Genomic DNA, 25937 nt, shown 5'->3' on the forward strand with positions numbered 1-25937 from the left:
ACTTGAGCCCATTATTCCGCGTCCTGCACTCTGGGATTAAGATCCTGGCCCTCTTCTGTGCAGAAACCTTTCATGTACTTGAAGAGTGCGACCATATCTCCCCTCAGTCTTCTCTTCTCAAGGCTAAACATGCCCAGTTCTTTCAGTCTCTCCTCATAGGGCTTTGTTTCCAGTCCCCTGTTCATCCTCGTGGCTCTCCTCTGAACCTGTTTCAGTTTGTCTGCATCCTTCTTGAAGTGCGGTGTCCAGAACTGGAACCAGAACTCAAGATGAGGCCTAACCACTGCTGAATAGAGGGGAACTAATATTTCATGCAATTTGGAAAATATACTTCTCTTAATGCAGCCTAAAACAGCATTTGCTTTTTTTGCAGCCACATAACACTGTTGGCTCATATTTACCTTGTGAGCAACAACAATTCTAAGATCCTTCTAGCATGTAGTATTGCTGAGCCAAGCATCCCCCATCTTATAACTGTGCATTTGGTTTTTTCCCCTAGGTTTAGAACTTTGCACTTACCCTGTTAAATTTCATTCTGTTGTTTTCAGCCCAATGCTCCAGCCTATCAAAATCACTTTGAATTTTGTTTCTGTCCTCCAGGGTATTAGCTATCCCTCCCAATTTTGTATCATCTGCAAATCTGATTGGCAAACAACCACATCAGTGAAATATGCAAAACTCAGTCAAATCCTTACCAAAGACCACTTGCACTTTGGGACTAAGCTCTCAAGCAACAACTGGATTGCTCATTTGCTAACCAGTGAAAGTGAAAACTGCCTAGCACAGACATTACAGGGCAGAATTATGGTTCAATTTACTGTTAATCCTTATAGCTGGGCAGCATGAAACATTGAAATGTGCTTGCTTTTGTGTAGTGAGCAAGATGATCTGAGAGAATGCATAGTTTAAAATATCTTGCCACGTTCTCTCATGCTGTCTGCTATTAAGATGGATATCCTGGGGAGGGGGTGAAGGGTTCAAGTTCAGGGCCAAAGCCCACAGCACCCTCAATGGATTTCTGAAAGATGACTGGCATGATTTATGTTGCTCCCGAGTTGCTTCTGTCCGTCTGCTTCAAAAGAGTCAGGTCTTTCCTGCGACACTCATGCTGCATCATGAACATTGTATATTTGTTAAGTTTAATTGTAGTAAATCGCCCAGAGAGCTTCGGCTATGGGGCTGTATACAAATGTAATAAATAAATAAACATCCAGCATTCAATCCTGGACGTTCTGCAGGGGCCCACCACAGAGCACAAACAGGAAGACGTGGGAGAGGCCCGTGAGAAGTCTAGCACTACTCCAGGATCGACTGGGAGGCAGACTGCTTACCCTGAAATCTCATGTTTGTGAAGAGGTACGCCGAGGCACCTTGGGAACTGGAAGACGGTGGCTCCTACCCACCCAAAAGTACACCCTTTCCCTTAAAATCTCCCAGCTAGCCCATGTCAACAAGTCTGTCTTTTTATTTTCTTTTGTGAAAATTACAGACATAAAACAGCTACAGTGACTGAAAAACTCCTCACATCCAGTTAATTAGCCCAGCTTGCGATGGGAAGATGAAGTCATTCCTCAGAGAGGAAGAGTTATCCAGTCAGCCACAAGGCAGCAGAGAGGAAGGTGCTCAGTTCCTGATGGTGCTGTTGATGTGTGATTCCAGAATGAAGATGGTTTCATCCACTTGGTTTTCACTCGCGTCAATCCTTTATTAAAAGGAGAAATATAACCATGCATATATGTAAATGCTATATTAATAGCTTTGCTTATTCAAAGCAGTAAACAATGAAACTTTTTTTTAAAAAAAGTACTTTGAAAAACTGCAGATGACATAAGCATCATCTTAGAAGTGGTGTGTTCTCACGTGTGTGTGTGGGAGAGAGAAGGTGGGGGTGCCTCTTTATGGTGGTGGCTGAATTTCAAGAGGGCTAGAAAGGGCTCAGCCTCTAACCCTTTTGTTATTTCCCTCTTAGTGACAGTGTTTAGAAGGCAAGGGTGTATGCATGCGCGATGCCTAGCCCTGAGTTGGTGCCAGACCCCGAGTCCTCAGAAGACGAACAAGACACCCCACAGGCCCAGAGATCTTGAGGATCATGCAGGGCCCTCTGAATCCAATGCTGAGGATCCCCTTGAGGGACCCTCTGGCTTGATACCAGAGGAAGAACCCATGGAAATGTCAGAGGAGGAGCTGCCCCCCAGTCTTGAGGGCACCAGAAGCTTTAGGTCCAGGCCGAACAGCAAAGGCACAGACCTAGGCTTGGTGGCCTACTTATGAGTAAGCAGTCCCTGATGCTTCTTCACTCCCAACAGCTGTGGTTAGGGTGTGGTTTAGCAGGCCAGAGTATAGACCCCCTTGAGCCTTTCAGGGCTGGAAACACCACTAATCTCTTGCTTGTAACTGGTACTGCTATCTCCTTAGCACAGTGTACCTTGTGGAATACCTGGTGATATTCACCTAGGGCTGTTTCTTGACCTTGCTTCTGGCTCACGTTTTGGCCTGTATGCAGTCCCTGTGATTGCCCTTGGTTTCTTTGGAGTGTGCTACTCCAGGAGCCCTGACTTTGCTGGTAAGTACTTTGGTGAGAAGCTGGTATTTCTGGGACAGGAACCTTGGCACCTGAGGGGACCCCCTAGAGCATGACATGATCCAGCTAAAATTGGGGTGTGCGTCAGGGGTGCAGCTTAATGATGGTCCCACCTTACCCTTTGGATTGCCCTCCACCTTTTCTCCTATCGCTTGTTCTCTGGAAATTGCAAGGATGATTTCTGCTAAAGCAGAAGCTTTCTAATGGCAATAGCTGCCTGGCGGTAGGACAGACTGCCTGGGGAGACAGGGGGCTCTCCATCCCTGGAGGCGGTTAAGTGAAGCCTGGATGGCCAGCTGCCAGGGAGACTGTAGTCGCATCCTGCATCGCAAATCCTGCACCGAGCAGGGGATTGGACTAGATGGCCTCCAAGATCCCTTCTATGATCACTTGACCAGAGTCTGGGCTGCCCCCCACCCCATCTCCTCCTCACTCACTTGTTCACATTGTGCTTGAGGGTCTCCAGCTGCTGTCGTTCAGGCGCTGTGATCATTTCCTCAATCTCTTGGAGTTGTGCCTCCTCTGCCCCCGTGGCCTGCATTGAGGCGAGGATGGCCTCCACCCGCTGAGACTTCTCCAGCAAACGCCTGGCATGGGACAGAGGCTATGGGTCAGACCAGTTTAAGAATCAGGGCTGGCCAAAGATGCTACAAGGCCCAAGGCTCAAAATCAGACTCCCACAGTGAACGCACCTGGGTCACAATCCATGCAGAAGTCCTCCCTAGTGGAGCCCCACAGAAATGAACTCGCACAGAATAACGGGGGGGGGGGGCTGGGGCTCAGCTCTCTGTATTTCTCACTTTTAATATGCTCTTAAGACTTCCAGATTGAAAATCTGATATTTGTAACCCTCCGCAGGAAATCCCACTCACCGGTTCTCCTTGGTCTCATGTAGCCGCCTTTCTATCAGGTTGGCCACACTCTGGAAGGGAAGGAAAGGGCTCACAACTGTGTTTCCCCTGCCGGGAGACGAGGTTAGGAAAGGGGAGGGCGAGCAAAGCCGCCACGGGACACGCACCTTGTAACAGCGGTGGAGCAGCATCCGCGCTGAGGAGAGAGTATTCACTGTATAGAGGTAGAAAGTCCGGGAAGGGGCGTGATCGGGGGTCTTGGGGATTTCCTGTTTTTGCATGTGTGGGAGAGAAAACGTCCACTATGTTAGTTCAATAATGAAAACAGAACTGCAATGTTTGATTGATTAACTGGCAGAAATTCAGAGCTTGGAAAAGTTACTTTTTTGAACTACAACTCCCATCAGCCTCAGCCAGCATGGCCACTGGATTGGGCTGATGGGAGTTGTAGTTCAAAAAAGTAACTTTTCCAACCTCTCCCGCAGAATTAAAAAAACAAGCAAGCTTTTAATCAACTAAACAGTACCCTCAATTAATTGGTAAACAGATCTTACAATATGTATTATTTTTAATACAGGTATTTCTAAAAGTGGAGAAGGCAAAGCCCATCTTAAAACAGGCATCCCCTGCCACCCCCCACCCCCACTCTCTTACACACAGGAGGGAAGGTGTCACCTGAGATATCTGCTATGACACATGTGCATTGCCTAAAAACCTGTTTCTTGCTTCAGAAATATTTTTTTTACCCATATACAAATTCAATTTGATAGACCAATCAATTAAAATGCATACCATTAAAGAAATGTTAATCAAGAAATTAGACTGGAGCCCCAAATGATAATTGATTTTTATAAATAGTTCTTGAACACTTTCAAAATACTTCATATGCATTGTCATTCTTATAAGCTTGTAGGGTAAGTTTTATCAACATATTGCAGACAGGAGAACTGAGGCTGAGAGAGAGAGAGTGCACTTAGTGGCATGGGAGTTGAATGTAGGGCTTCCCGATTTGTAGTGAAGTCCCTTAGCCTGTGTTTGTGTGTGTGTGTCAGAGAGAGAGAGAATAGGTGGGGAGGAAAAGGGAGCCTCCATGTTGCAAGGACACAAAGGGGCAAACAAAGGGCCTCTGCACCCAGACTTGGTTTTTCTGCCAGTGTCCAGTTCTGGCACCAAAGGTGTATTAAAGCATAGCACTTTCATCTTTTCTGTGCAGGAAATTCATGGCAGCCATGAATTTCCATGTATGGAATACAATAAGGGAGTGGACGTACTGCACACTTTCCAGATTCTCCCCACTTTGTAATCCTGCTGTCAGTTAAGAAAGCGTTTTTTGCTCTATGGAATTTCATAGGGGGCATTGAGAACTGATGTTTCCCCAATCTGTAGTAGTTGTTGTTGTCATGTGCCTTCAAGTCAATTACGACTTACGGTGACCCTATGGATCAGCGACCTCCAAGAGCATCTGTCATGAACCACCCTGTTCAGGTTTTGTAAGTTCATGTCTGTGGCTTCCTTTGTGGAATCAATCCATCTCTTGTTTGGCCTTCCTCTTTTTCTACTCCCTGCTGTTTTTCCCCAGCAATAATTGTCTTTTCTAGTGAATTATGTCTTCTCATGATGTGTCCAAAGTATGATAACCTCAGTTTCATCAAATGTAGAGCCTCCCCCCCTAATCTGTATAGCCTGCCCAATGGTCTGTTTCTTGATTATGCTAGTGATAGAATCCTGGGGATTCTACTAGGATTCAACTAGGAAACTGGTTCGAGCATTTTGCAAAGAATTCTACTTCCATCTTAGTTCCTCAGGGTTTGGAAAGCTCTCTATGCTCATCCTGACTTGCATCCAGAGAAGCTTACGTTTTGCATAACTTATTTTGCAGACCTCAAATTACTCTCGGCAGCAAACATGAAGCGCATACCTGAAGGGCTACAATGTTAGCCGACAGCATTTTGTACATCATTTCCTTTGCTTCCTTGGCAGGGACCATTGCGAAGTCTTCTATTTGCTTCTGTTCCAGATGCTTCTTCCTCAGGAGCAGGCGGAAGATGCGGGCACAGCGCGACCCAAATCTAGATCAAGGAAGTGACAAAACACTTCACAACAGGTTTGTTTCTTTTCCTCTCTGTGTGCGTCCCATAAAGTAGCAAAAGGCTGCTCAGCTTGGCTTCCAGCTGATGGGAGTTGGGAGTCCAAAACATCTGGAGAGCCCCAGGTTGTCAAAGGCAGATATATATGTATGATGAAGACTTGTATGGCTCTACTAACTTCACCCAGTTTATTTTTGTTATCGGGACTAATAGGCTGTAAGCACTTGCAAAGTGATATTGAGATATAAAGGGCTCAAAAAGCATATCCTGTGTGTGCGTGTTATGTGCCTTCAAGTCAATTTCGACTTATGTTGCAGACAAGGAAGGGGCTGTCGTGTGCAGCTGTGGCAAGCTGAGCAGGCCCCAGGCAGCTGGGGAGGACTAGCCACAGAGGGAGGCAATGGGACACCCCCTCTGACTACCATTTACCATGAAATCCCTATTCAAAGGGTCGTCATAAGTCGGGATCGACTTGAAGGCAGTCCATTTCAATTTTTATGAATCAGCAATCTCCAATAGCATCTGTTGTAAACCACCCTGATCTGATCTAGTAAGTTCAGGTCTGTGGCTTCCTTGACTAGAATACCTTGACTATAAAATCATTAAGCAGGTTATTCTGAAACAGTTTTCTCTAAATGCTTGTTTCCCACACTGTTTTGCTGTTCAGCTTGCAACTCATGAAGTTACTGGTGAAGTGTGTTTGCACTCTGCTGAATGATTGGACAGATAGTATTTTGTTGGCACCTTAACAGATGGATGATGCTCAAGATGGACTAGCAGTTTTTGCAAGAAATTTAAACATGTCTCTGCCTAGGAGGCTCATAGTCTAAAGTGACTTGTAATCTAAACTGATTAGAAATTTATGGGAGGGAAGAAATTACACGGCACAGATATGGGTAATAGCAGGAAGATTCCTCCAAGCATATCAAGAAGGCAAAGAGAAAGAAATTGAGAGGAGCAAAACATCTGAGACTTGAGAACAGGAAGATCAAAGCATACCAGCTGAAACAATGAGAGACCAGCAATCTCAGATACAAAGAAGGATGCAATAATGTCTTGATTACATCCTGCTGGTGAGAGGAAATAGCACTATGCTTTCACCACAGTGGCTGATGTCTTGTCTGCAGCAGGTACAAGTAGCAGGCAACACGCATGGCCGTGTACTATATTTCTGGCAAACCTGGGCATGTGTGCGCGAGAAAGAACTCAGCAAATACATTAAGCCAATGAGGTCTGATATCCCTGCTACTTGATTCAAAGCACGTTTGCAACTTCTGCATCTCGGAGCCAGGCAAGTGTCACTTTACCTTTCCTGAACGATTGATTCCAGCGTTGCAGTGGCCAGAGACGCCAGGGCCTTATGAAGGTCTGTTTGAGGGAAGGCTAAGGAGAAATGTAGGAAACAATGGGATTTTGGTAGCAACTCAGTGGTTTGTGCATTCCCATGGAGCCTACCAGCTCCTTGCCTCCTCCTCGTGTACTGACTGGTGAACTTTGAAGGTGCCTTCTGGGCTCTCCAATTCTGTGAGGGCACATCGAGGCCATTTGCTAACCTGCCCTCAAGTAAAAAGATGCAAATGGATTGACAGTGTGGTTTTTAAGGCCGGGTTTGTGCACAGTTGTGCCAGCGGAACCCAACTTTGGCCCAGTCAGGTGCCTTGTTGCTTGGGGCAAGTTGAACTGCTTCCAGGTGACCCCTCAAGAAAGCATTTGTCACACTCATGGAACTGGGGATTCTGCCATTAGCTTTCAACTTTCAGATTCAGGACCCCACCTTCAATTACAGCCTGCAATGTTGAGGCCAGTTTTATTTTTTTAACCCTATGCAGCCACCCCTGCTTTTCTCTCTAGGCTGACCATAGCAATGTAAGGATAAGACCAAGGAGCTATCTGGTCTAGCAACAAGCTTCCTGCCGTGGCCAGCCAAGGCCTCTGGGAAACACATGGGCTGTGCATGTTCAGTTGCTGCATCTGGTGTTGAGGTACACTGCCTCTGAATGTGGAAGCTCTATTTTGCAGTAGCTTCTTCTACGAATGTACCTAATTCCCTTTTTAAAAGCCCTCAAAGCTAGTGGCCATCACATGATCTGGCAGTCTGCTCTATGGATTTAATAATGTCTAATGTGAAGAAGTAACAACAACCAAAGGAATGAGAGGACAGCGCTTTTATAACTTTAGAAGCTGCATAAAAGAGAGAATTTTGGCAGATGCAACTTCTCTTGCAAGGGGTGAGAAAATCTGCACCTGCTGAAATTCCCCCAGAAGAGATCACAATGTTCAAAGATACAGAAGGGTCAGCCTGTTTTGTCCCCGGCCACCTTTTCTCCGTTTCTCTCTTGGCAGAAAAGACACAACCCATCCTATAGTAACAGAGTGAGAAGTTGCGAGGCCTTCTCTTTATTCTTTCCTTGCCACAGATGGCACTGGCTGCTCTAGGGTCTAGCCCACCACAGGCCCCTTAAGATTCCTCAGTCCCTCTTCAAGAGATGTAACAGAAATGGCCCGCTTTAAATGGGGGGGGGAGAACAGGCTGGCTACAGAGGGTGCAAGGTTTAGCTGCTCTTCTCCCGGGGGGGTGCAACTGGGATTAGCGCCGTGAAGGAATCTCCATGAGCTGCCGGGGGTCCTGCCTCCCTTCTGTCTCATGTCTCTTCCTCTTGGCCGCAATCCATGCTCTCGGTAAGGCAGCTGCTGTGGCTGGCTTCCACTGCCCCTCCCCTGCTGGCTGAGTTGAGCTCCTGGAGCAGTGGCACTCCACCGCAGGGGGGGGGATGTGTACGTGAAGGACCTGTGTTCAGCATGGACGTGCAGGCCTGTCCTTCTGAATAACCAAGACAGCTTGGCTGTGAACAGAAGACAAGCCATTTTAGAGATGCGAAGGCCTAGAGGGGGAAAAAATAATAAAAAAGGATTTCTTCTGTTTTTTAAAAAAAATTCCACCCCCCTTACAAGAAAAATATGGGGAAAAACATTTTCCATAGTTTTTCTTTTTCTTTTCTTCCCCCCAGGCCTTCACATCCCTATTTTTGACAGTTGAGTCAATTAAGGATACTGATGACATACATTCCTCCACCGCTCTCGCCCGCTTTCCCAACGAATTCCAGCTACGGGGAAAAAAAAAGGTTGAATACAATGTTCATCTTTTGCCTGAGAAAAAGGACAAGAGTGTAACACTTCAGAGGGATTGTTCCTACTGAGAGGAAGGGCAGGATATAAATCTAATTAGTGAAATAAATAAATATATAATCCATAATGTGACTTACCGGATCATCTGCTAACAGAGTAAGATACTGATCAAGAATCTGCTTGGAGATGTTGTAACCAGTTGGAAGCGACCGGAATATCTTTAAACAAACCAATTAAAAAACGAGGTTACAGATTCGGCCAGAAATGCTGCATATATTTATTCTGGAGAATAAAAGATGAAGGGGTGTGTGTGGCATGATACCAGTCTTGAAATACCTGAAGGGTTGTCATGCCAAAAAGTGGAGCAGGTTTCTCCTCTGTTACTCCAGAGGGCAGGACTCGACACCAATCCATGGAAATGGAAGGGAAGCCGGTTTGGACTAAACATTAGGAGAAACCGACCATGGAGGGTCGCAAGCGGGTGCTCACCTCGTTGGAAGACAGGGGCTGGGTGTATGGTGCATTGGAAGAGGTTGTGACTTCACTCATGCGCAGCATTGTCCGCACAATTTCACTACTGGTCTGTTGGCACAGGAAGAAGGAAACAGAGGCAGAGTTTTCCCTGAAGCCGTCAACGTTTGTGTCTGGGTTGTAGGATGTATGTGGGGGCTCACATGACTGAATCCTCCGCCATACCAACATAAATTAAAAAATCCCCGCATTCAGAAAACCAGCATGTCAGGGAGAAGGATAAGCTAAAACTCCGGTATGATAAGTAACAACTGGCCAGGAGAAGGGAAGAGGAAATGCCAGAGTGGAGGAAACAGCCTCCAGTGACATAGAGCACCAAGAGGAATCCTGAGCGACTGCAACACACCTGGTCCATTCTGTTGGCTACAGCGCTGACAATTGCTTGATCTCGGAAGTGCTGGTGGAAACGGTCAATGTTGACTTGCCAGTAGATTCCGTCATCTGATGGAGGCTGAGAAGTGATGATCAGGAAAAGGTGGAAGTCAGAGCATCATTCTGTGTACCAAGATGCACACCAGGGAGCTACAAGTACCCCCTGCACACTCCAATCAAAATTCTGCTACCACAAACACTAAATTCTGCAATTTGTATAAATTATGCTAGCAAGTCTGCAAATTATGAGCAAGTTTGCAGAAACCTGCTTGGCATGGTTTATCCTGTTTTTTAAAAAAGAAAACAGCATAATTCCTTTTGCTTCTGTTAATCACTGGGAGGGGAAGAGCACATTGGCCATTCTACCTGTGGCCCACCTACCATTGAGATGATCTGCACGCCAATGACAGCTAGCAAAACAAGACTTGGGGGGGGGATAAATAACAGAAGTACCCAGGGCCACTATGAGATGTTCTGCTAGAAGGAGAAAAACCAAATAAAGTTTCAGCTCCTCTTAATTAACATGAGGCAAACCCCACCATGAAATCAAGCCTTATTGTGCCCCACACTTCAGTCAGATGTGCCTCCAACTCCTGTGAAGGCACCCCTGATCCACCACTGTGTTTTGCCTCACAATAATCAAGTCTGCTCTAACTCCCACCTGTTCCAGTTCCAGCCTCATCATTTAAAGACATTAAAACCACTTGGAGCTTTGCTGTTCCCTTCAAGGTCAGGGGAGATGGCTGCCTTCATAGTGCCTGTCCATGCTGGAACACCCTGCCCAGCTCAGCGGCTTGTTTACCTCTTTGCTGTCTGCGTCCTGCTTTTGTCGTTTTGCTTTGTGATAGCCATTGTCTTCAGTGTTGTCAGAGTGCCTCCTCTTCCCCTTCCCTGAAGGCCACAAGACAAAGTCCGCATTTTTGGTAGCAATCAGGATGTAGTCTGCATAAGCCTGCCTTGTAATAGATGCTCAGGACTTACCCAGCATCTTTGAAGGTATGATGTGCTGTCTTTTTCTCTCAGGGAAAATCCACAGGTGTTTTTACATGGTCAAAGGATTCTTTGGGGGAAGCTATGACTGTTTAAAGTGTTCTAATAACTGCTTTATTTAAAACTGCTTTAAATGTATACTGCTGATGGGGCCAAATGATGAAAGTGAGGTTATCATACTTTGGACACATCATGAGAAGACATGATTCACTAGAAAAAACAATTATGCTGGGAAAAACAGCAGGGAGTAGAAAAAGAGGAAGGCCAAAGAAGAGATGGATTGACTCCATAAAGGAAGCCACAGACCTGAACTTACAAGATCTGAGCAGGGTGGTTCACGACAGATGCTACTGGAGGTCTCTAATTCATAGGGTCGCCATAAGTCGTAATCGACGTAAAGGCACATAACAAAAGCAGATGGGACAAATGACACCTTCATCCTAGGGAACCTGAGAACTGTACTTCTGTGATGGGGGGGGGGGAGGAAAGCTAGGACAAACACTTTTCCAGCCTGACAAGCTACAGTTCCCATGGGGTTTTTTTTGGGGGGGGGGAGGAGCCATGACTGTTAAAGTGGCATAAAACTGATGGCAGGCAGGACCTCAGTTTCTGGTCACTCCTGAAACACCAGCTTCAAGGTGGTTGGCTGAGCCCACATGCCTCTTTTTAATCCCACTGTTTACAGAAAATCGCTTTGAGACATTGCGTGCCAGTTGCCAACCGCAGCTGCATGTTGTCTATGCCAATACTCAGTTTTACGAGGTTTCGTGAAACAATCCTCCTCACCTACGAGATTCAGTTTTGGAACCACATACATGTCCTTCTCGTTAAATACCAACGTGGGCGCAGGAGGAGGCGGGGCAGCTGATGGCTCTGGACCTTCAGGGGCCGACGGGCATCTCTGAACAAAGTGAGTGTCTGCTAGGTGTACGAATGTGTTGGAGACTTCACTGTACTCCATCGTTTTCCCATCTAAAGAAAAGGAAACAGACCCTCCACGTTGGCCTGAGTTGCAGGTCTCCTCAAGGAGGGCTTTCCAGGGCAGACGCCCACCCTATCAGCTCACCTTCCATTGTTTCCGTCAGCCGATCGGCCACTTTCTTCACCGTGGCGCTCATGGTCATTTTACCATTGAGGAGCAGCTCCTCCACAATCAGCTCACCCGTGTCGCTGTAGAGTGTCTTGGCCGTGTAGATGTAGCGAGGGTAGCGAAGGATCCGCAGCACTCGGCTGCACTGGGCTTCATACTCCACCAGGCCTCGCTTCTGCAGCTCGTATTTCACCAGGTTATGTTGGATGAGGACACAGAGGGCCTTCCGAACCTATGCAAGTGGGAGGAAAGCATGGCTGGTGTGTTGGTATCCATAGACGCCACCCTACCCTGGTCCAGAGCACAGCATTCCGTTCTGAGCAAAACCATTTGAGAAGGATGGCTTCAAAGAGCCTGAATGAACCTGGCAGATCATCAAGAGCAACCTTCTGCCAGCAACAGCAGTATTTATAATGCACCTTCTCACTAAGGACTCAAAGCATTTCATGTATGCGGTCTCAATCATTCCAACAGCCTTTAGTGGCATCTGATGACATTTTAACTTGCTAGGGCTGCAGTTTTTAACCTTGCTGTTTTCATCGCAACAGGAATTGTACAGCAATTATTTAGGAAAGTGTGCCATTACTTATGCACATAGTGCCATTGTCTCCTCACTGAAACACATACATTATTATCTATGGACAGGGGGAAGCTTCCTTGCAAGAGGGTCAAAGTATGATTTCAGACAATATGGGCTTCAGACCTCTTAATTAGAAATGAAGCCATACCACACAACATACATTTTTGAATTCATGTATTGATTACATCTACACATCCATTGCCAAAAATCTAACACAACAAAAATTAAAAATATGAGATTACAAGCAGTTTCCCACCCTCTAAAAAAATCAATTTAACTTTTCATTATCCAAAACACTTTTTTCTCTAAATTAAAAGAATTAAATATTCCAAGCAAGGCAAAAAATTGTTTCGTTTGAGCCAGGGCACACCGGAGCACAGCAGAACATATTTGCAATGTGTGACTTGCTCCTGAACATGTGAAATAACCATCTCTGCTCCTGGGGACAGCACATCATACCAGTGAGTAAACCCTAATCAGCCTCTTACATCTGAAATGAGGGAGACTATCGTCCAGGTTTGGGGAACGCAGGAAGCTGCCTGATAGTGAATCAGGCCCTGGGTCCATCTAGCTCAGTACTGCACACACTGATTGGCAGCAGCTCCCCAGGGTTTCAGGCAGGGCACATTGCCAGCCCTACCTGGAGATGCCGCCAGGGACTGAACCTGGGGCCTTCTGCATGCAAAGCCCTAGCCCTAGTGCAAGAGCCTTCACACAGCCCTGTTAAGATGAGCTAGGGCTATCCCCATATTAAACAGGCAAGGAATTTCTGAGTTTATTTATTTATTTATTATTTAATTTATATCCCGCCCTTCCTCCCAGCAGGAGCCCAAGGCAGCAAACAAAAGCAGTAACAACACTTTAAAACATCATAAAAATAGACCTTAAAATACACTAAAACAAAACTACGTTAAAAACATTCTTTAAAAAAGCTTTTAAAATGTCTTAAATAAAAAGGGTTAAAAACATATTGTTTAGGGAAAAAATGTTTTAAGAAAAACATATTAAAAGCAATTCCACCACAGACGCAGACTGGGATAGGTCTTAACTTAAAGGGCTTGTTGAAAGAGGAAAGTCTTCAATAGGTGCTGAAAAGTTAACAGAGATGGCGCCTGCCTAATATTTAAGAGGAGGGAATTCCACAGGGTAGGTGCCACCACACTAAAGGTCCATTGCCTAAGGCACTGCCTGAATATCGTGAGTTAGGTTCTCACAAGTCTTTATTTTCAATAAATCAAGATGTTTTAAAGCTTTTTAAAAAGATGTTTGTTTTATTATATTTTAAAATCTGTTTTTAAGACGTTTTATAGTGTTTTGTTTGCTGCCCTGGGCTCCTTCTGGGAGGAAGAGCGGGATATAAATTTAATAAATAAATAAATAATAAAATAAATAAACTTAGACATAATTAACTGCACACAGGATTGAGCTGCTTGTGAGTTCACAGCTGAGCAGCCATTTGAATCATGGATCTTATCTCTCACACTTGTAGCTGTTTTATGTCACGAACCCTGAATCTAGCAGTGATCTGGTCATGAAGTTGGAGGCTGCCGGGGTACCAGATGGGGAGCTGGGTCAGGTTCAGAGCTCGGAGCTGACTGCAAAATGTAAGGAGACCAGTGCACCTGCATCTGTTGGGCAGGAGCCCCCAGAGGAACCTCCCAGACCATTAGGGCCCATAGGGCCAGAGCCTGGACCCTCACAAACACCTTCCCCTAAGCCTGAAAAACCACATGCCTCTCACTGGCAGTGCAGGGAGTGCACCAGGAGGGAGGCTATGAATTGGAAGAGAAGGGCCTAGCTTCAGGCCACAGGGTTGGCCCTTTAAGGCTCTGAAGCGCTCCTCAGGCGGGTGGAACCTGGAGTACTCTTGATCCCAAGCTTTGCTGGAGCTAGTTGCTCAGTTGGTGCTATTCATGACCCAGCAACCAGTCTAGCTGCTTTCTCTGCCAGATCTGGCACTGGACCTGAACATTTCATTTTACCACAGTGCTTCTGTCTTGTCTGTAATCAGGAGAACAAGAAAGGCTACAGCCTCTGGAGAGTGGAAGATAATAGGTATGCTGGACTGTTATATTTTGGTCTTAACTGCTTGGAGTTCCTGGAATGGGAGTGGAGACACTCCTTCACTAGAGGTTTTTAAGCAGAGGCTAAGTGGCACCCTGTTCTGGATGCTGCTGTAGTGGATTTCTTGTATCAGCAGGGGTTTGGACTCGATTAACCTTTTGAGGACCCTTCCAGCTCTATGATTTATTATGTCTATCCAGCTTTTCCCTCAAGAAGTTCAGGGCAGAGTCTGTCCCCCAACCCGCCTTCTCTCACTTGGAACAACCCTGTGTGGTGGATGAAGTTGACAGGCCCAAAGTTATCCAGTGACCTTCATGGCTGAGCAGGGATTTGAACCTGGGGCTCCCTGTCCGAAGACCAAAACGTTGAGGTTCCCCAGTGTAAAGCCATTATTAATATAACGGTCTTTTGTCTGCATCAGTGCCCCTTAACTACTACTGTGTATACCTGGTCGAGTGACATCCCAGTGTCGTGAGCTATCATCCGTAATGGCTGGCCACCCATGCGAATGAGGTGTGTCCCAATCTTTTCCACGATCTCACCAAAATGTTCACGGAGCAAGAGGGAAGAAAGCTTGATTTCGGCCTGGGTCATCTTGTAGGAAAATTATACCAATACGGCTTTCTGTAAAAGAAGAGCGCATTCGCACAAGTCAGCTGATTATCCCAGGGCTAGGCTGGAGTAGGACTGGAGTGAGCTCTAGATGTCCCAATGTTAACTGCCAGCATATGTCATAGATCCTGTACTTGGAGAAAGCATGCCTTAACTTTGCACATATTACTGTGGACATCATGACTACTGTATATATATGAAGGCACAGAAGAGAACAGGAAAAAAATCTCCCCCAAAGCATTCACATCCCTACAGTGAGAACCAGGGCTGTGGAGTCGGAGTCGTGAGCAATTTTGGGTGGAGTCGGAATCGGTAGAAATGTACCGACTCTGACTTCAAAATAAATTTTGATTGACAAATTTTTAAAAATATAAATTCAAAACGTCAAAGAAGCTTCCCATGAAGTCAGCTGTAGTTGAGCATTTCACCATAACTCAAGATGGAAAACATTTTGTGTGTCAGTGTATGACACAGGACCCAGATGAAGACAAATGCTGTGATGCCAAGATCAGCGCAAATTCAGGCAGCGATAAAAATGCTCCTACGAGAGCTTCCAATTTAAAAAGACATTTACAGCCCTTTCCAGGGCTGTGGAGTCGGAAGCAATTTTGGGTGGAGTCGGAGTCGGACAGTAGAAAAATAGAGGAGTCGGAGTCGAAGGTTTGGTGTACCGATTCCACAGCCCTGGTATATACATTCAGTATATACATTCAGCAGATTCCAGTACTAATGTTTTCCTTGAACTGCGCTGAAGATAGGGAGTGGAGGTTGCATGCTTGAACATCTCCAATGGAAAATAAATCGTTCCTTGCACATAGGCTTGGGGCCAGCCTGCCAATGTGCTGAGATGATCGAGTAGTGGGCCGAGATGATCATAGCCAGTCATTGGGAGGGAAGCTGCCTCTCTCTGTGGAAGCTTTGTTTGACACGTTTTTGACTGCACGCAAACCACCTTTTTTAAAAAAGAAAAATTCCAGGCTTTTTACTCTTCAGTTATTTTAGTACTGCCAGTTTTTATTCACTGTTTTAAAACTTTTGATCTTATTTCAATCTTTTATTGTAAATGTCACATACACTTATGACACACATATATTTATTTATTTATTGTATTTGTACACCGCCCCATAGCCGAAGCTCTCTGGGCGGTTTACAGTAACTAAAAACATTAAAAACAAATATATAAATTATTTCTTTGTATTTTCATGCAAAATAATACACATGGTGTAGAAAGAGGCGCCTACCCTGAGAAGCTTACAATTGTAAATTTGGCCAAGGGAGGAAAAGAACATTAAGACCGTTCACGTGTCCATTAACATGTTCTTGAGACTGAATTTCAGTAGTTGAGAAGTAAAATAATAATACAATATCTACTCTATCAGAAATAGGAGCCAGGAGTCCTCACTCTCAGCTGACACCTTATATTGCCCCCCATTTAACCCCCCGTCCTTGAACCAGAAAGAGGACTAAGTTCTATCCTCTCCCTTCCCAGACGAACCCAGGAGTCCTGGCTCCCTGCTCCCTACCTAACTAACAACAACATTTTATTGCTGTGAACCAACCATTAAAGAGTACACAACTAGATAAATACATAATCACAAAACCAAAAGAAGAAAGGTGAGGATTTAAAAGCTAACAATCATTGAATGTCTAAGAGATATGACTGCATTCAGAAATATTGCTACCTGTTCAGTGATGCATTTATTGGATCCCTCAAGGACAATGCTCAGAAGAATTTCTAAGGATCGACGGGGAAACTGCCCACAAAGGGGCAGGTCATAAGTTCTCTGACTCCTTGATAAAATCCACAGTACGTACAAACACACACAGAGAGAGTTGAGGACCCAGGAGCCCTGCCTCCACTCCCCCCCGACCCCCTTCTAATCCACCCACCTTATCTGTCACGCGCGGATCGAAAGGCTAGACACTCCCCCTCCTCCTCTCTACAATTCCCTGTCACTAGGCCTCAGCCTTCCTTCACGTTGCGGCAACCATGGCAACTACGCTCCGCCGGAAGCTTCTCTAGCCTCGGAGAACCACTTCCGGTCTCCATCTCCGACACTCTCCTCTAACGCTTCGCTACTCACGCTTGGGAGCGGGAGCAGGGGAGACGGCGGAAGTGTCACGGCCGGAGCGTCGCCCTGCCTTCCAGTGTTCCTCTCTAGGCCCTGAGTCGGCTGTGGTGCCGGAGCGTTGCCGCTTCCGCCAGGCAGGAGGAGGAGGAGGAGGACTGGCTGACGGCGGCTGCTGCGGCGGGGGAGGGGAGGCAAGATGGCGGAGGCCTCGGCGGCAGCGGCGTCCGCCGTCTCCCAGCACCGCTTCTTCTGCCACAGCTGCAAGGGGGAGGTCAGCCCCAAACTGCCGGTAAGGGGGAGGCCAGGCTTGGTCTGTCTGTCTGTCTAAATATGCCCCCCTTTGAAATAAAGGAAGCGGCGCCCAGGGGGGGAGGGCAGAATTTTGCTAATTAGAGGAGGGGGCGGCGTAGGAGGAAGAGGGGGGGCTCTGGGCTCATCTTCTGAAAAGGATGCTGCGGGGGGGAGGGCAGAACTCCTGGGTCCATCTTTCTGACAGGGGGGCTAGGACTCCTGGGTCCTTTATCTGGCTGAGTGCGGAGTCCGAGGAGTTAACAGCGGGATCTTGCAGACGTCGCGTCAGGCGGAAGTCCCACTGACTACAGCGAGGCTTACTCTCGGGTAAAGCGTGTTTGGGTCGCAGCATCCGTGGGGTATGTGGGATTGTTTTTGGGTTTTTTAATGGAGTCTCAGTATGGTGCTCTCCCCCACCCCCAGTATGAAAGTGCGCAGGGGTCTTGTCGGGAGGGGGCAGGAGAGGAAAAGCCCCCTGGCACGCACCACCAGCTGCAGGGGTAATCCTGGATGCTGGGCTTGAGCCCCACATGCAGCTGCCTCCTGTTTCCCCAGCCCAGGATATAAGGATGTGGGGATCAGGCAGACCCCCGTGCCCTCTTCTCCTGCCTTCCCTCCTTCAGTGTTGGATGTGGGCTTATTACTGCTACAGGGCCTGCTACACAGAAGAGAATTGGCTCATCTAAAGTGTGGGGAGAGGAACCCATCTTGAATCCTGAGCCAGTGTGGTCTAGTGGTTAGATGTTGAGCTAGGGCCTGGGAGATCCCAGGGTTCGAGTCGCCACTCAGCCACGAAGCTAATGGCGATTAAGCCAGCCTCAGTCCTCAGCCTAACGTGCCTGACATGTTTGTTGTGAGGATACAGTAGAGGGGGAGGGCAGCCATGCACACCACCTTGAGCTCCTGGGAGGAAAGGCGGAATGTAATAATAACAACAGCCCTTATCAACATAAGAGTCTGGAGGAGATGTCTGTGCTATACATTTAAAGCAGTTAAACAGTCATGGTTCATTCACCCGAAGAATCCTGGAAACTAGTTTGTTAAGGGCTCTGACGGTGGCTAGGAGACTCTGATTTCCCTCACTAAAAAGGAAATCAGTTCCCAGAGTGGGATAACAATGCATTGCTGGGGGTTGTAGCTCTGTGAGGGGAAGAGGATCCTTTCTCTTCTCCCCCCCCCAAATATTATCTTTCTTTTTAAAAGATAGAGGAAAAATGGAGCAGGAAAGGGAGGTGAAACGAGAGAGAAAAACACATACTGGGCTCTCCTTCCGTGTCCATAAAAAAGGGAGGATGGTGGGGTATGGTACCGTGGTCCACCCACTGTAGTCGAGAGGTAGAAAGCATAGCCTGGTCCCCAATTTATGAAAGAATAGAAAGCCATGGAAGCGAATGTTATTGTGCCAACACTGTTATCTTTTTGGAGCCAGATCAAAATGTTCCTCTTCTCCCAGGAGTTTTAGCATGTGTTTTTAAATTGCTTTTTAAAAATGTGTTTTTAAAATTTGTATATATTTTTTATTGTTTTTAATTGTTGTAAATCGCCCAGAGAGCTTCAGTTATGGGGCGATATATAAGTGCAATAAATAAATTGCATCCCATTATCTTCCCACTCCTCTTCAAAAGACAGGTGCCTAGTTGTGTGTGTGTGCTATGGAGGAGGGAGAAGAGGATAGTGAGCTGGAACTATCCCCCTTCCTATAAGAAGAATAGGAAGAGAGAGGAAGGGAAGACTTTTTTTTTTTATCCTGCCCCATCACGAGGGTCAAGAGGTGGGCAGGGCTGGAAAATTCCAGGCGCCATCTTGCACAGGGGTCTAAAAAGTAGTGCTAGCACTTAGGAAATTGTTTCCCTGTCTTCTGGGAAGGCAAGTGCCCATTTTTAAAAAGGAAATACAAAACGTAATCTACATCAAATTTAAAATCATTCCCCAAGGAGGTTGTGGTGGTTCCATTGCAATATGCTCAAGCTTGGACTTTGGTGGGTGAATTTTATAGTGGCTCTTGCATCCTGCCACGCTCTTGATCATGGTTGCTGTTGGCCACTGATTTGTTTGCCTGCAGCAAGTGAGGATGCTAGCAGGCAGCCAGGCAAGTCTCCATTCTTCCTTCTGTCCTGATGCTCTAAGGTTATCATAGAATAGGAGAGTTGGAAGGGACCCATAAGTTCATTGAGTCCAGCCCCCTGCCCAGTGCAAGAATCCAAATTAAAGAATACCCAATAAATGGTTGTCCGGCTGCCTCTTGAGTGCCTCCAATGTTGGAGAGCCCACCACCTCCCTAGGACATTGGTTCCATTGTCGTACTGCTCTAACAGTTAGGACTTTTTTCTTGATGTTCAGCTGAAATCTGTCTTCCTGTAGCTTGAGCCCATTATTCTGGGTCCTGCACTCTGGGATGGTTGAGAAGAGATCCTGGCCTTCCTCTGTGTGACAACCTTTCAAGCACTTGAAGAGTGCTATCATATCTCCCCTCAGTCTTCTCTTCTCAAGGCTAAACATGCCCAGTTCTTTCAGTCTCTCCTCATAGGGCTTTGTTTCCAATCCCCTGATCATCCTTGTTGCCCTCCTCTGAACCCGTTCCAGTTTGCCTGCATCCTTCTTAAAGTGCAGTGTCCAGAACTGGATGCAGAACTCAAGACGAGGCCTAACCAGTGCCAAAGAGGGGAAACCAGTACTTCATGTGATTTGGAAACTATACTTCTGCTAATGCAGCCTAAAATAGCATTTGCCTTTTTTGCAGCTACATTGTGCGGTTGGCTCATATTCAGCTTGTGATCAACAATTCCAAGATCCTTCTTGCATGTAGTATTACTGAGCCAAGTGTGCCCCATCTTATAACTGTACATTTGGTTTCTTTTTCTTGTGTGTAGAACTTGGTACTTATCCCTGTTAAATTTCATTCTGTTGCTTTCAGCCCGGTGTTCCGGCCTATCAAAATCCCTTTGAATTTTGTTTCTGTCTTCTAGGGTATTAGCTATCCCTCCCAATTTTGTATCATCTGCAGATTTGATAAGCATTCCCTGCACCTCCTCATCCAAGTCATTAATAAAGATGATGAAGAGCACTTGACCCAGAACCGAGCCCTGCGGTACCCTCCTCATTTCCTCTCCCCAGTTTGAGAAGGAACCCTTGATAAGCAATAGATGGAAGGTGAAGAGTGCCTAGTGTGCAGCTTTGTTTAATCTGGAACTGGACCCTGCTTACTGGCTGTCTCTAAGCAAAAGTAACACCCCTATGTGCTATTTTCAAATTGTAGCCTTCTCTTAACCAATATGGGGCTTGCCTCTTTTTCAAGTGGGGTGAGAAGAGTCTTCTCACTCAAGGTAGAGAATGGCTGCCGTAAGCAGAGGTGCCCTTTGTGTTCATTAGGTTACCGTTAGCTGTGGTCGCCCATCCTAGCTTCTGGACACACGGTGGAGGGGGAGCATGGGGTGATGGTCCTTTGAGCTTCTGCTTGCGGAGCTGAGAGGCCAGAGCTTGGCTTTCCCAGTTGTCAGGGGGAGAGAGAGGGTCTCTAAACCCCTGTCTTGCAGGTAGGTTTGAAAAAGGCTGGCTTCAGCTTGGTGGAACGTAAGTTTGTTTGACGATATTTCTGTACTTATTTCAAAGTGGTTTACAAAAGTGAGGTACATACTAAAGGTAAAGGTGTCCCCGCACTTATAGTGCGAGTCGCTTCCGACTCTTAGGGTGCCATCTTGCGACGTTTACTAGGCAGACCGTATATATGGGGTGGGATTGCCAGTTCCTTCCCCGGCCTTTCTTTACCCCCCAGCATATGCTGGGTACTCAGACCATTTAAATTTGAGAAATCCGTATTACAGAGAATGGGGCAGAAGGGTACAATACTGTTGGTCAGGGGAAACCCTACCAAACAAATAATTTTTTACTAAATGGTGGAAGCGCCCAACAGTGGATCCCTCCTGAATCACAGGGGGAGGGCATTCCAGAGGGTAACCACCACCATGGAGAAAAAAACTGCTTTGGTGCTGCCACCAGATGACACTCGTCAGGTCGTAGCACTATTAGCAGGGCCTCCTCTGAAGATCTTAGTGATCTACTGGGCCTCCCTAGGGAAAGGAAGGTCCTTGAGCATGCCAGGCACCAGAAACCCTGGGAAATATTCTGCATGTCCCTCCAGTGCTTGTGATGGGACCCTGTTGTGGAGGCCTGTCAGTTTTGGATGACACCCCTGCTTACCTCCCCTGGACTCAGTAAGCCTTGGGGTTCTGCCACCTGCCTTAGATTGTCAAAACACAGGGGTGCCTCACCATACAGTGTCAGGGCACTGTCTTTGTCTCAGTGGATCATGAGTTGGGCAGACCTGCTCCATAATGGCTGTCAGTAGATTCATTACAGTGTTTCCATCACAGAAGGCAGAAGGCAAGATTCTTATGCGAGCATTTGGAGCTGATGAATACGATCCTCTTTGAGAAAGGATTGTACGCTGGGGGAGTTGAAGGAGTAAGAAGTGCACTTTTTGGCAGGAGCCTTAATAGTTCCTGCTTTGAACTGACAGGCCTGTCCGACAGAATCGCTAGGATTTCCACTGCAGGGGTGTCATTGTGTGGTGGCTTATCATGCAACCCCCGCTCCCATTGTGCCATCTGCAAAATGCAAACAGTGCCCAGAGGTAGAAAAATCTCTGCAACTTTGATGCCCACGTATTTTTGCTTCTGGGGCCTTGGAAGCTGATACATTTAAAAAATCCCAATCCCAAATACGATTGGCTCCTGAAAATTCATTGACAACGTCTACTACTATTGGCTGATGGCTCTTGGAATGTGACATCTCTCTTCCCACCCCCTCCACCCACCCACCATGCTCAATGCTGCCCTTGAGGTTGGTCCAGAAGCTGCAGCTGGTGCAAAATGTGGCGGCGAGACTGCCCACTGGGGCAGGGTATCGCCAACATGTCACCACGCTGCTGAAAGAATTGCACTGGCTGCCCATTTGGTACCGGGCCAAGTTCAAGGTTCTAGTTTTGGTGTTCAAAGCTCTGTACAGCTCGGGACCAGGATACCTGAAAGACCGTCTTATCCTTTATATGCCCAGTTGATCACTGCGCTCTGCAGATACCATCTTATCAGGAGGTCCGTTCTGCACAACATAAGAAACGGACCTTTAGTGTGGCGGCACCTACCCTGTGGAACTCCCTCCCCTTAAATATCAGGCAGGCGCCATCTCTGCTATATTTTCAGCGCCTTTTGAAGACTTTCCTCTTTCAACAAGCCTTTTAGGTTGAGACTTGTCCCAGTCTGCATCTGTGTTAGAATTGCTTAATATGTTTTTTAATAATGTTTTTAAACCCTTTTTTAACGCTGTTTTGTTTTAATGTATTTTAAGATCTGTTTTTAAAGTGTTTTTAGCACTTTGTTTGCCGCCCTGGGCTCCTGCTGGGAGGAAGGGTGGGACACAAATTAAATAATAAATAATAAATAAATAAATGCCTGCTTGCCTGCCTCTTCAGGGAGAGCCTTGTGGGTTTGTACATAGATCCATGTGTAAAATGTTTCAGAAAGTGCTGGCCAGGCTTGACAGATCTCAGGCCACCTGCCCTTCCAAAAAAATTCTGCACTGACTTCCAGAAAGTGGATACATCTTTAGAAGGTCAGGCAACCAAGAACTTGCTCTGGGCTCCAAAATGGTGGTTGTTCATGCCCTGGATCAGGAATGTTCTTGCAGGCCTGCAATCCAGGGAGAGAAGATGCGGGCAGCTCTGTCTGTCTTGGCTTGCTGGTCTTTTGATACCTGGGAAATGGTCTTCTTGGCTCTCTGGAAAATTCTTGCAAAGAAAACTTCTTTATTTCCAGAAGGATTTTTCTTTTTAAAAAATGGTGTTGGCGTGTAGGGATGATTATCCAGCCTTCTGCACATTTGAAGGAAATGAGGCTCAGACTTTTAAAAATCAACGGTACGTGATGCCTCTGTCCTCTTGCTCTTATTGCAGATATTGGCGGCAAAATGCTCTTATATGTAAACAAGGATCCAGCTCTGAGGATACTGCTGTGCCTGCATTTCTGATGGTGCTTTCAGATGACAGCACTTCTGCCATCTAGGTTCCCTTGCATTTCTCTGTGCTCTTTTGCTAGGAGTGCTCTCTCTCTCTCTCTCTCTCTCTCCCCCCCCACCCCCTCCCTCCCTCCCCCCCACCCCCCAAATTTATGCTTGACTCCCTTTTCTGCTGCAGTCTTCTGCAGTTTCCCTGTGTTGTGTTTTAGATATCCTTTTGTTTCAGCAAAAACACTGCCCCAAATCCCCTCATGACCTTTTGCTTTCCATAGCTGCAGTTCAGGATTTCCTGATGTCATGAATGATTTTTTTTATAGTGCAAGAATCTAGGCTAGACTGGGTTGATCTCTGCAGTGCACCCTTAAAAATGTGGTATTGGAATGCGTACCTGAAAATCTCAAAAGTTCATTGCTCTCGCTCTCCCTCCCTCTCTCTTTTTAAATCAAGTTTCTAGCCCTTAAGTTTCCACTGGTAGGCTTTGTATGCGAGCAATACTTTGTGATATCTCAGTAGCTGGGTGTTTCAGGGGGTGAAGCTATAGTAACCTGCAGGATTCCTTGTTCTTCCCTTTAATTATGTTGAATAAGTGATGCCAAAGAGTATATGCAAACTTGCGTACAGTAATAGGTCTCATAATCTGAGTGACCTTGATGGAGGTTCCTTTCTTTGTAGATGATGCGTCTGCCTACACTGAAGGCCTGAGCCAAACCTAGCCATGCAGTTTTGCTTTTTTAATTACTGGCAAATGCCTATACTTCCAGACAACTCTCTGGAGCTTTCCATAAAATGGCACTGCCTGTTGTGGACGTTGTGCTTTGTGACCAAGGCTTGGATGAGAATGACCAAAAAAGATTCAGATTTTTTTGTGTTATCTGGCGCTGGTGCTTCCTGCTCCCAACCTCAAGCTCTTGTTCCATGCTGGCTCTTTAAACTCCTAGCTTGGGGGTGGGTGGAAAGCCTGCAGCTTGAGTTGACAAGTGTGCAGTGTTGAAATTTAAAAGCTGAGTGTTAAGGAGTGGCTCTGGAGAGCTGGCATGAAGAAGGAAGAACTCCCTTTTCTCTTGACAGTAGGCTTTAGAGCCTCATTAGCACTTTGCTCCGCATCTTTTGGCAAATCCCTCTTGACGTCAGTTCCCTTTTCTGTGAAATGGGGACACGAAACCCCTACTTCCCAAGGCATGTTGAGTGTGTGAGGTTGAAGAAGATAATAACTTTCTGGGTTCCAAGGAGGTTTCCTCCCATTGAGACCTTTTCTTCCTGGGCCTCTGTTTCCTTAATCCACTCTTCCTCAACCTGATGCCGTCCATATGCTTTGCATGACAGTTCCTGCTGTCCCTGACCATGGGCCATGCTGGCAGGGCTTGATCTGAAGGGCATCAGGTTGGGGAAGCCTGCCTTAATCCATTGCAGTGGCCTTAATCCCCAATTTAATGACTGTGCCAGGTGGCTAGGTTGTTTTGGAGACACCTTTTTGTTTTAAAATCTTTCTAACCCACCTTCCAAGTCCTCCCAAGGCAATACATAACGTTTTAGAAACAATGGGATAAAATGACATAGAACAAATTACAAAATAAATCCCTTTCTCAGGCACTGTCATAGAATCATAGAATAGTAGAGTTAGAAGGGGCCTATAAGGCCATCAAGTCCAACCCCCTGCTCAATGCAGGAATCCAAATCAAAGCATTCCCGACAGATGGCTGTCCAGCTGCCTCTTGAAGGCCTCCAGTGTCGGAGAGCCCATTGGTTCCACTGTCGTACCGCTCTAACAGTTAAGAAGTTTTTCTTATGTTCAGTCAAAATCTGGCTTCCTGCAACTTGAGCCCATTATTTCGTGTCCTGCACTCTGGGACGATCGAGAAGAGATCCCAGTCATACAACTGTGTATTGAAAAACAGGACTGAGAAAATACTTCAAGTTTCAAGGTCCCAACAGCAGCGAGCGAGATAGGCGCCCTTGCAATGTAAGGGGGCAGATCGTTGCACTTGAGCTGGCCTGAGAGCTGGGTCCCAATCCCTGCCCATTCATGAGTGGCTTTGGCCAGGCATTGTCTCCTAGCCTAACCCATTTGGCAATGAGATGGTAGGGTATATGTGTGCGTGATTCTCTCTGGAACTCTGCTCTTTGGGGCAAGCATGGCATAAAAGTATGATTGTGCAAGCGTTCAAAGTGCTGTGCAAACATCATCTCTTTGAAATCTTTACAGCGACCCGAAGGAAAGGCTGCGAGAGTGTGGCTTGCTGTTGCATTAATGACAGAGGAGAGATTTGAACTAGGCCACCTTGGCAGCACAGGCTGAGGGAAAGTAGGAGGCCGGCACAATGAGCTTGAAAGGTTTCCTGCATGAAGCCCTTTAAAATCAGTAGGGGGTGGATGCAGGAGAACATCCGAGTGTTAATTGATTACATGGGGGGGGGGAGTTTGCAGGAGGGAAGAGTGCTGTTTGGACAGTCTGCTGGAGTGGGGGTAAAACTCCACCCAGCATGGAATTCTTGGGCATCAAGCTGGCTGAGCATTTAGGGTTTTGCAGCCCTTGGTTTAAAACCGTACAATTCATTCCCTTCCCTTAAAAGAGAAATCATTTGGCACGACCAGTCGTTGTTTTTTTAAAGAAAAGAAAGTGCCCTTGCGGCAGCCGCTTCCATATTCCATATTAGCACAAGTGCTCTGAGCTTCAGGTTTTT

At 46.5% G+C, this 25937-nt stretch overlaps 2 protein-coding genes and 1 long non-coding RNA gene across 8 annotated transcripts in view; 2 read left to right on the forward strand and 1 right to left on the reverse strand.

The window, feature by feature from the left end:
- Positions 1-1447: 1447 nt before the first annotated feature.
- On the reverse strand, positions 1448-17041 carry POLR3C (RNA polymerase III subunit C). 4 transcript variants are annotated; one of them, XM_061606898.1, is made up of 15 exons: positions 16969-17041; positions 14720-14896; positions 11605-11860; positions 11325-11510; positions 10351-10439; positions 9523-9627; positions 9135-9227; positions 8783-8863; positions 8572-8623; positions 6827-6887; positions 5351-5501; positions 3600-3701; positions 3454-3503; positions 3019-3168; positions 1448-1702 (listed from the first exon to the last, which is right to left on the reverse strand). In XM_061606898.1, the coding sequence occupies exons 2-15, from the start codon at positions 14864-14866 to the stop codon at positions 1624-1626; spliced, it is 1602 nt and encodes a 533-aa protein (XP_061462882.1). In that variant the 5' UTR covers positions 14867-14896; positions 16969-17041; the 3' UTR covers positions 1448-1623. The 4 variants fall into 4 exon arrangements, with proteins under 4 accessions (XP_061462882.1, XP_061462881.1, XP_061462880.1 ...); XM_061606897.1 differs by lacking the exon at positions 16969-17041 and adding an exon at positions 16775-16934; XM_061606896.1 differs by lacking the exon at positions 16969-17041 and adding an exon at positions 16567-16768.
- On the forward strand, positions 2324-8092 carry LOC133375241 (uncharacterized). The gene is made up of 3 exons (XR_009760107.1): positions 2324-2563; positions 5450-5536; positions 6187-8092. It is a non-coding gene; the product is annotated as an uncharacterized LOC133375241 (long non-coding RNA).
- RNF115 (ring finger protein 115) overlaps positions 16921-25937 on the forward strand; it is a 59265-nt gene continuing 50248 nt past the window's right edge. Inside the window, exon 1 of one of the 3 annotated variants that reach the window (XM_061606909.1) lies at positions 16921-17245. In XM_061606909.1, coding sequence (XP_061462893.1) covers positions 17153-17245 — 93 coding nt within the window. In that variant the 5' untranslated portion in view covers positions 16921-17152. The remainder of the gene's footprint in view (positions 17246-25937) is intronic. The other 2 variants (XM_061606907.1, XM_061606908.1) reach the window with 2 other exon arrangements.

This window comes from Rhineura floridana, chromosome 22 (assembly GCF_030035675.1).
Source record: "Rhineura floridana isolate rRhiFlo1 chromosome 22, rRhiFlo1.hap2, whole genome shotgun sequence".
Taxonomy (NCBI): domain Eukaryota; kingdom Metazoa; phylum Chordata; class Lepidosauria; order Squamata; family Rhineuridae; genus Rhineura; species Rhineura floridana.

Coding starts and splice junctions, on each gene's coding strand:
- POLR3C (XM_061606898.1), bottom strand. CDS start 14,866: ATGACCCAGGCCGAAATCAAGCTTTCTTCCCTCTTGCTCCGTGAACAT. Junction 9,228..9,522: donor TAGCCAACAGAATGGACCAG/GTGTGTTGCAGT, acceptor CTGTGCCAACAG/ACCAGTAGTGAAATTGTGCG. Junction 5,502..6,826: donor GAATCAATCGTTCAGGAAAG/GTAAAGTGACAC, acceptor TCCTTGATCTAG/ATTTGGGTCGCGCTGTGCCC.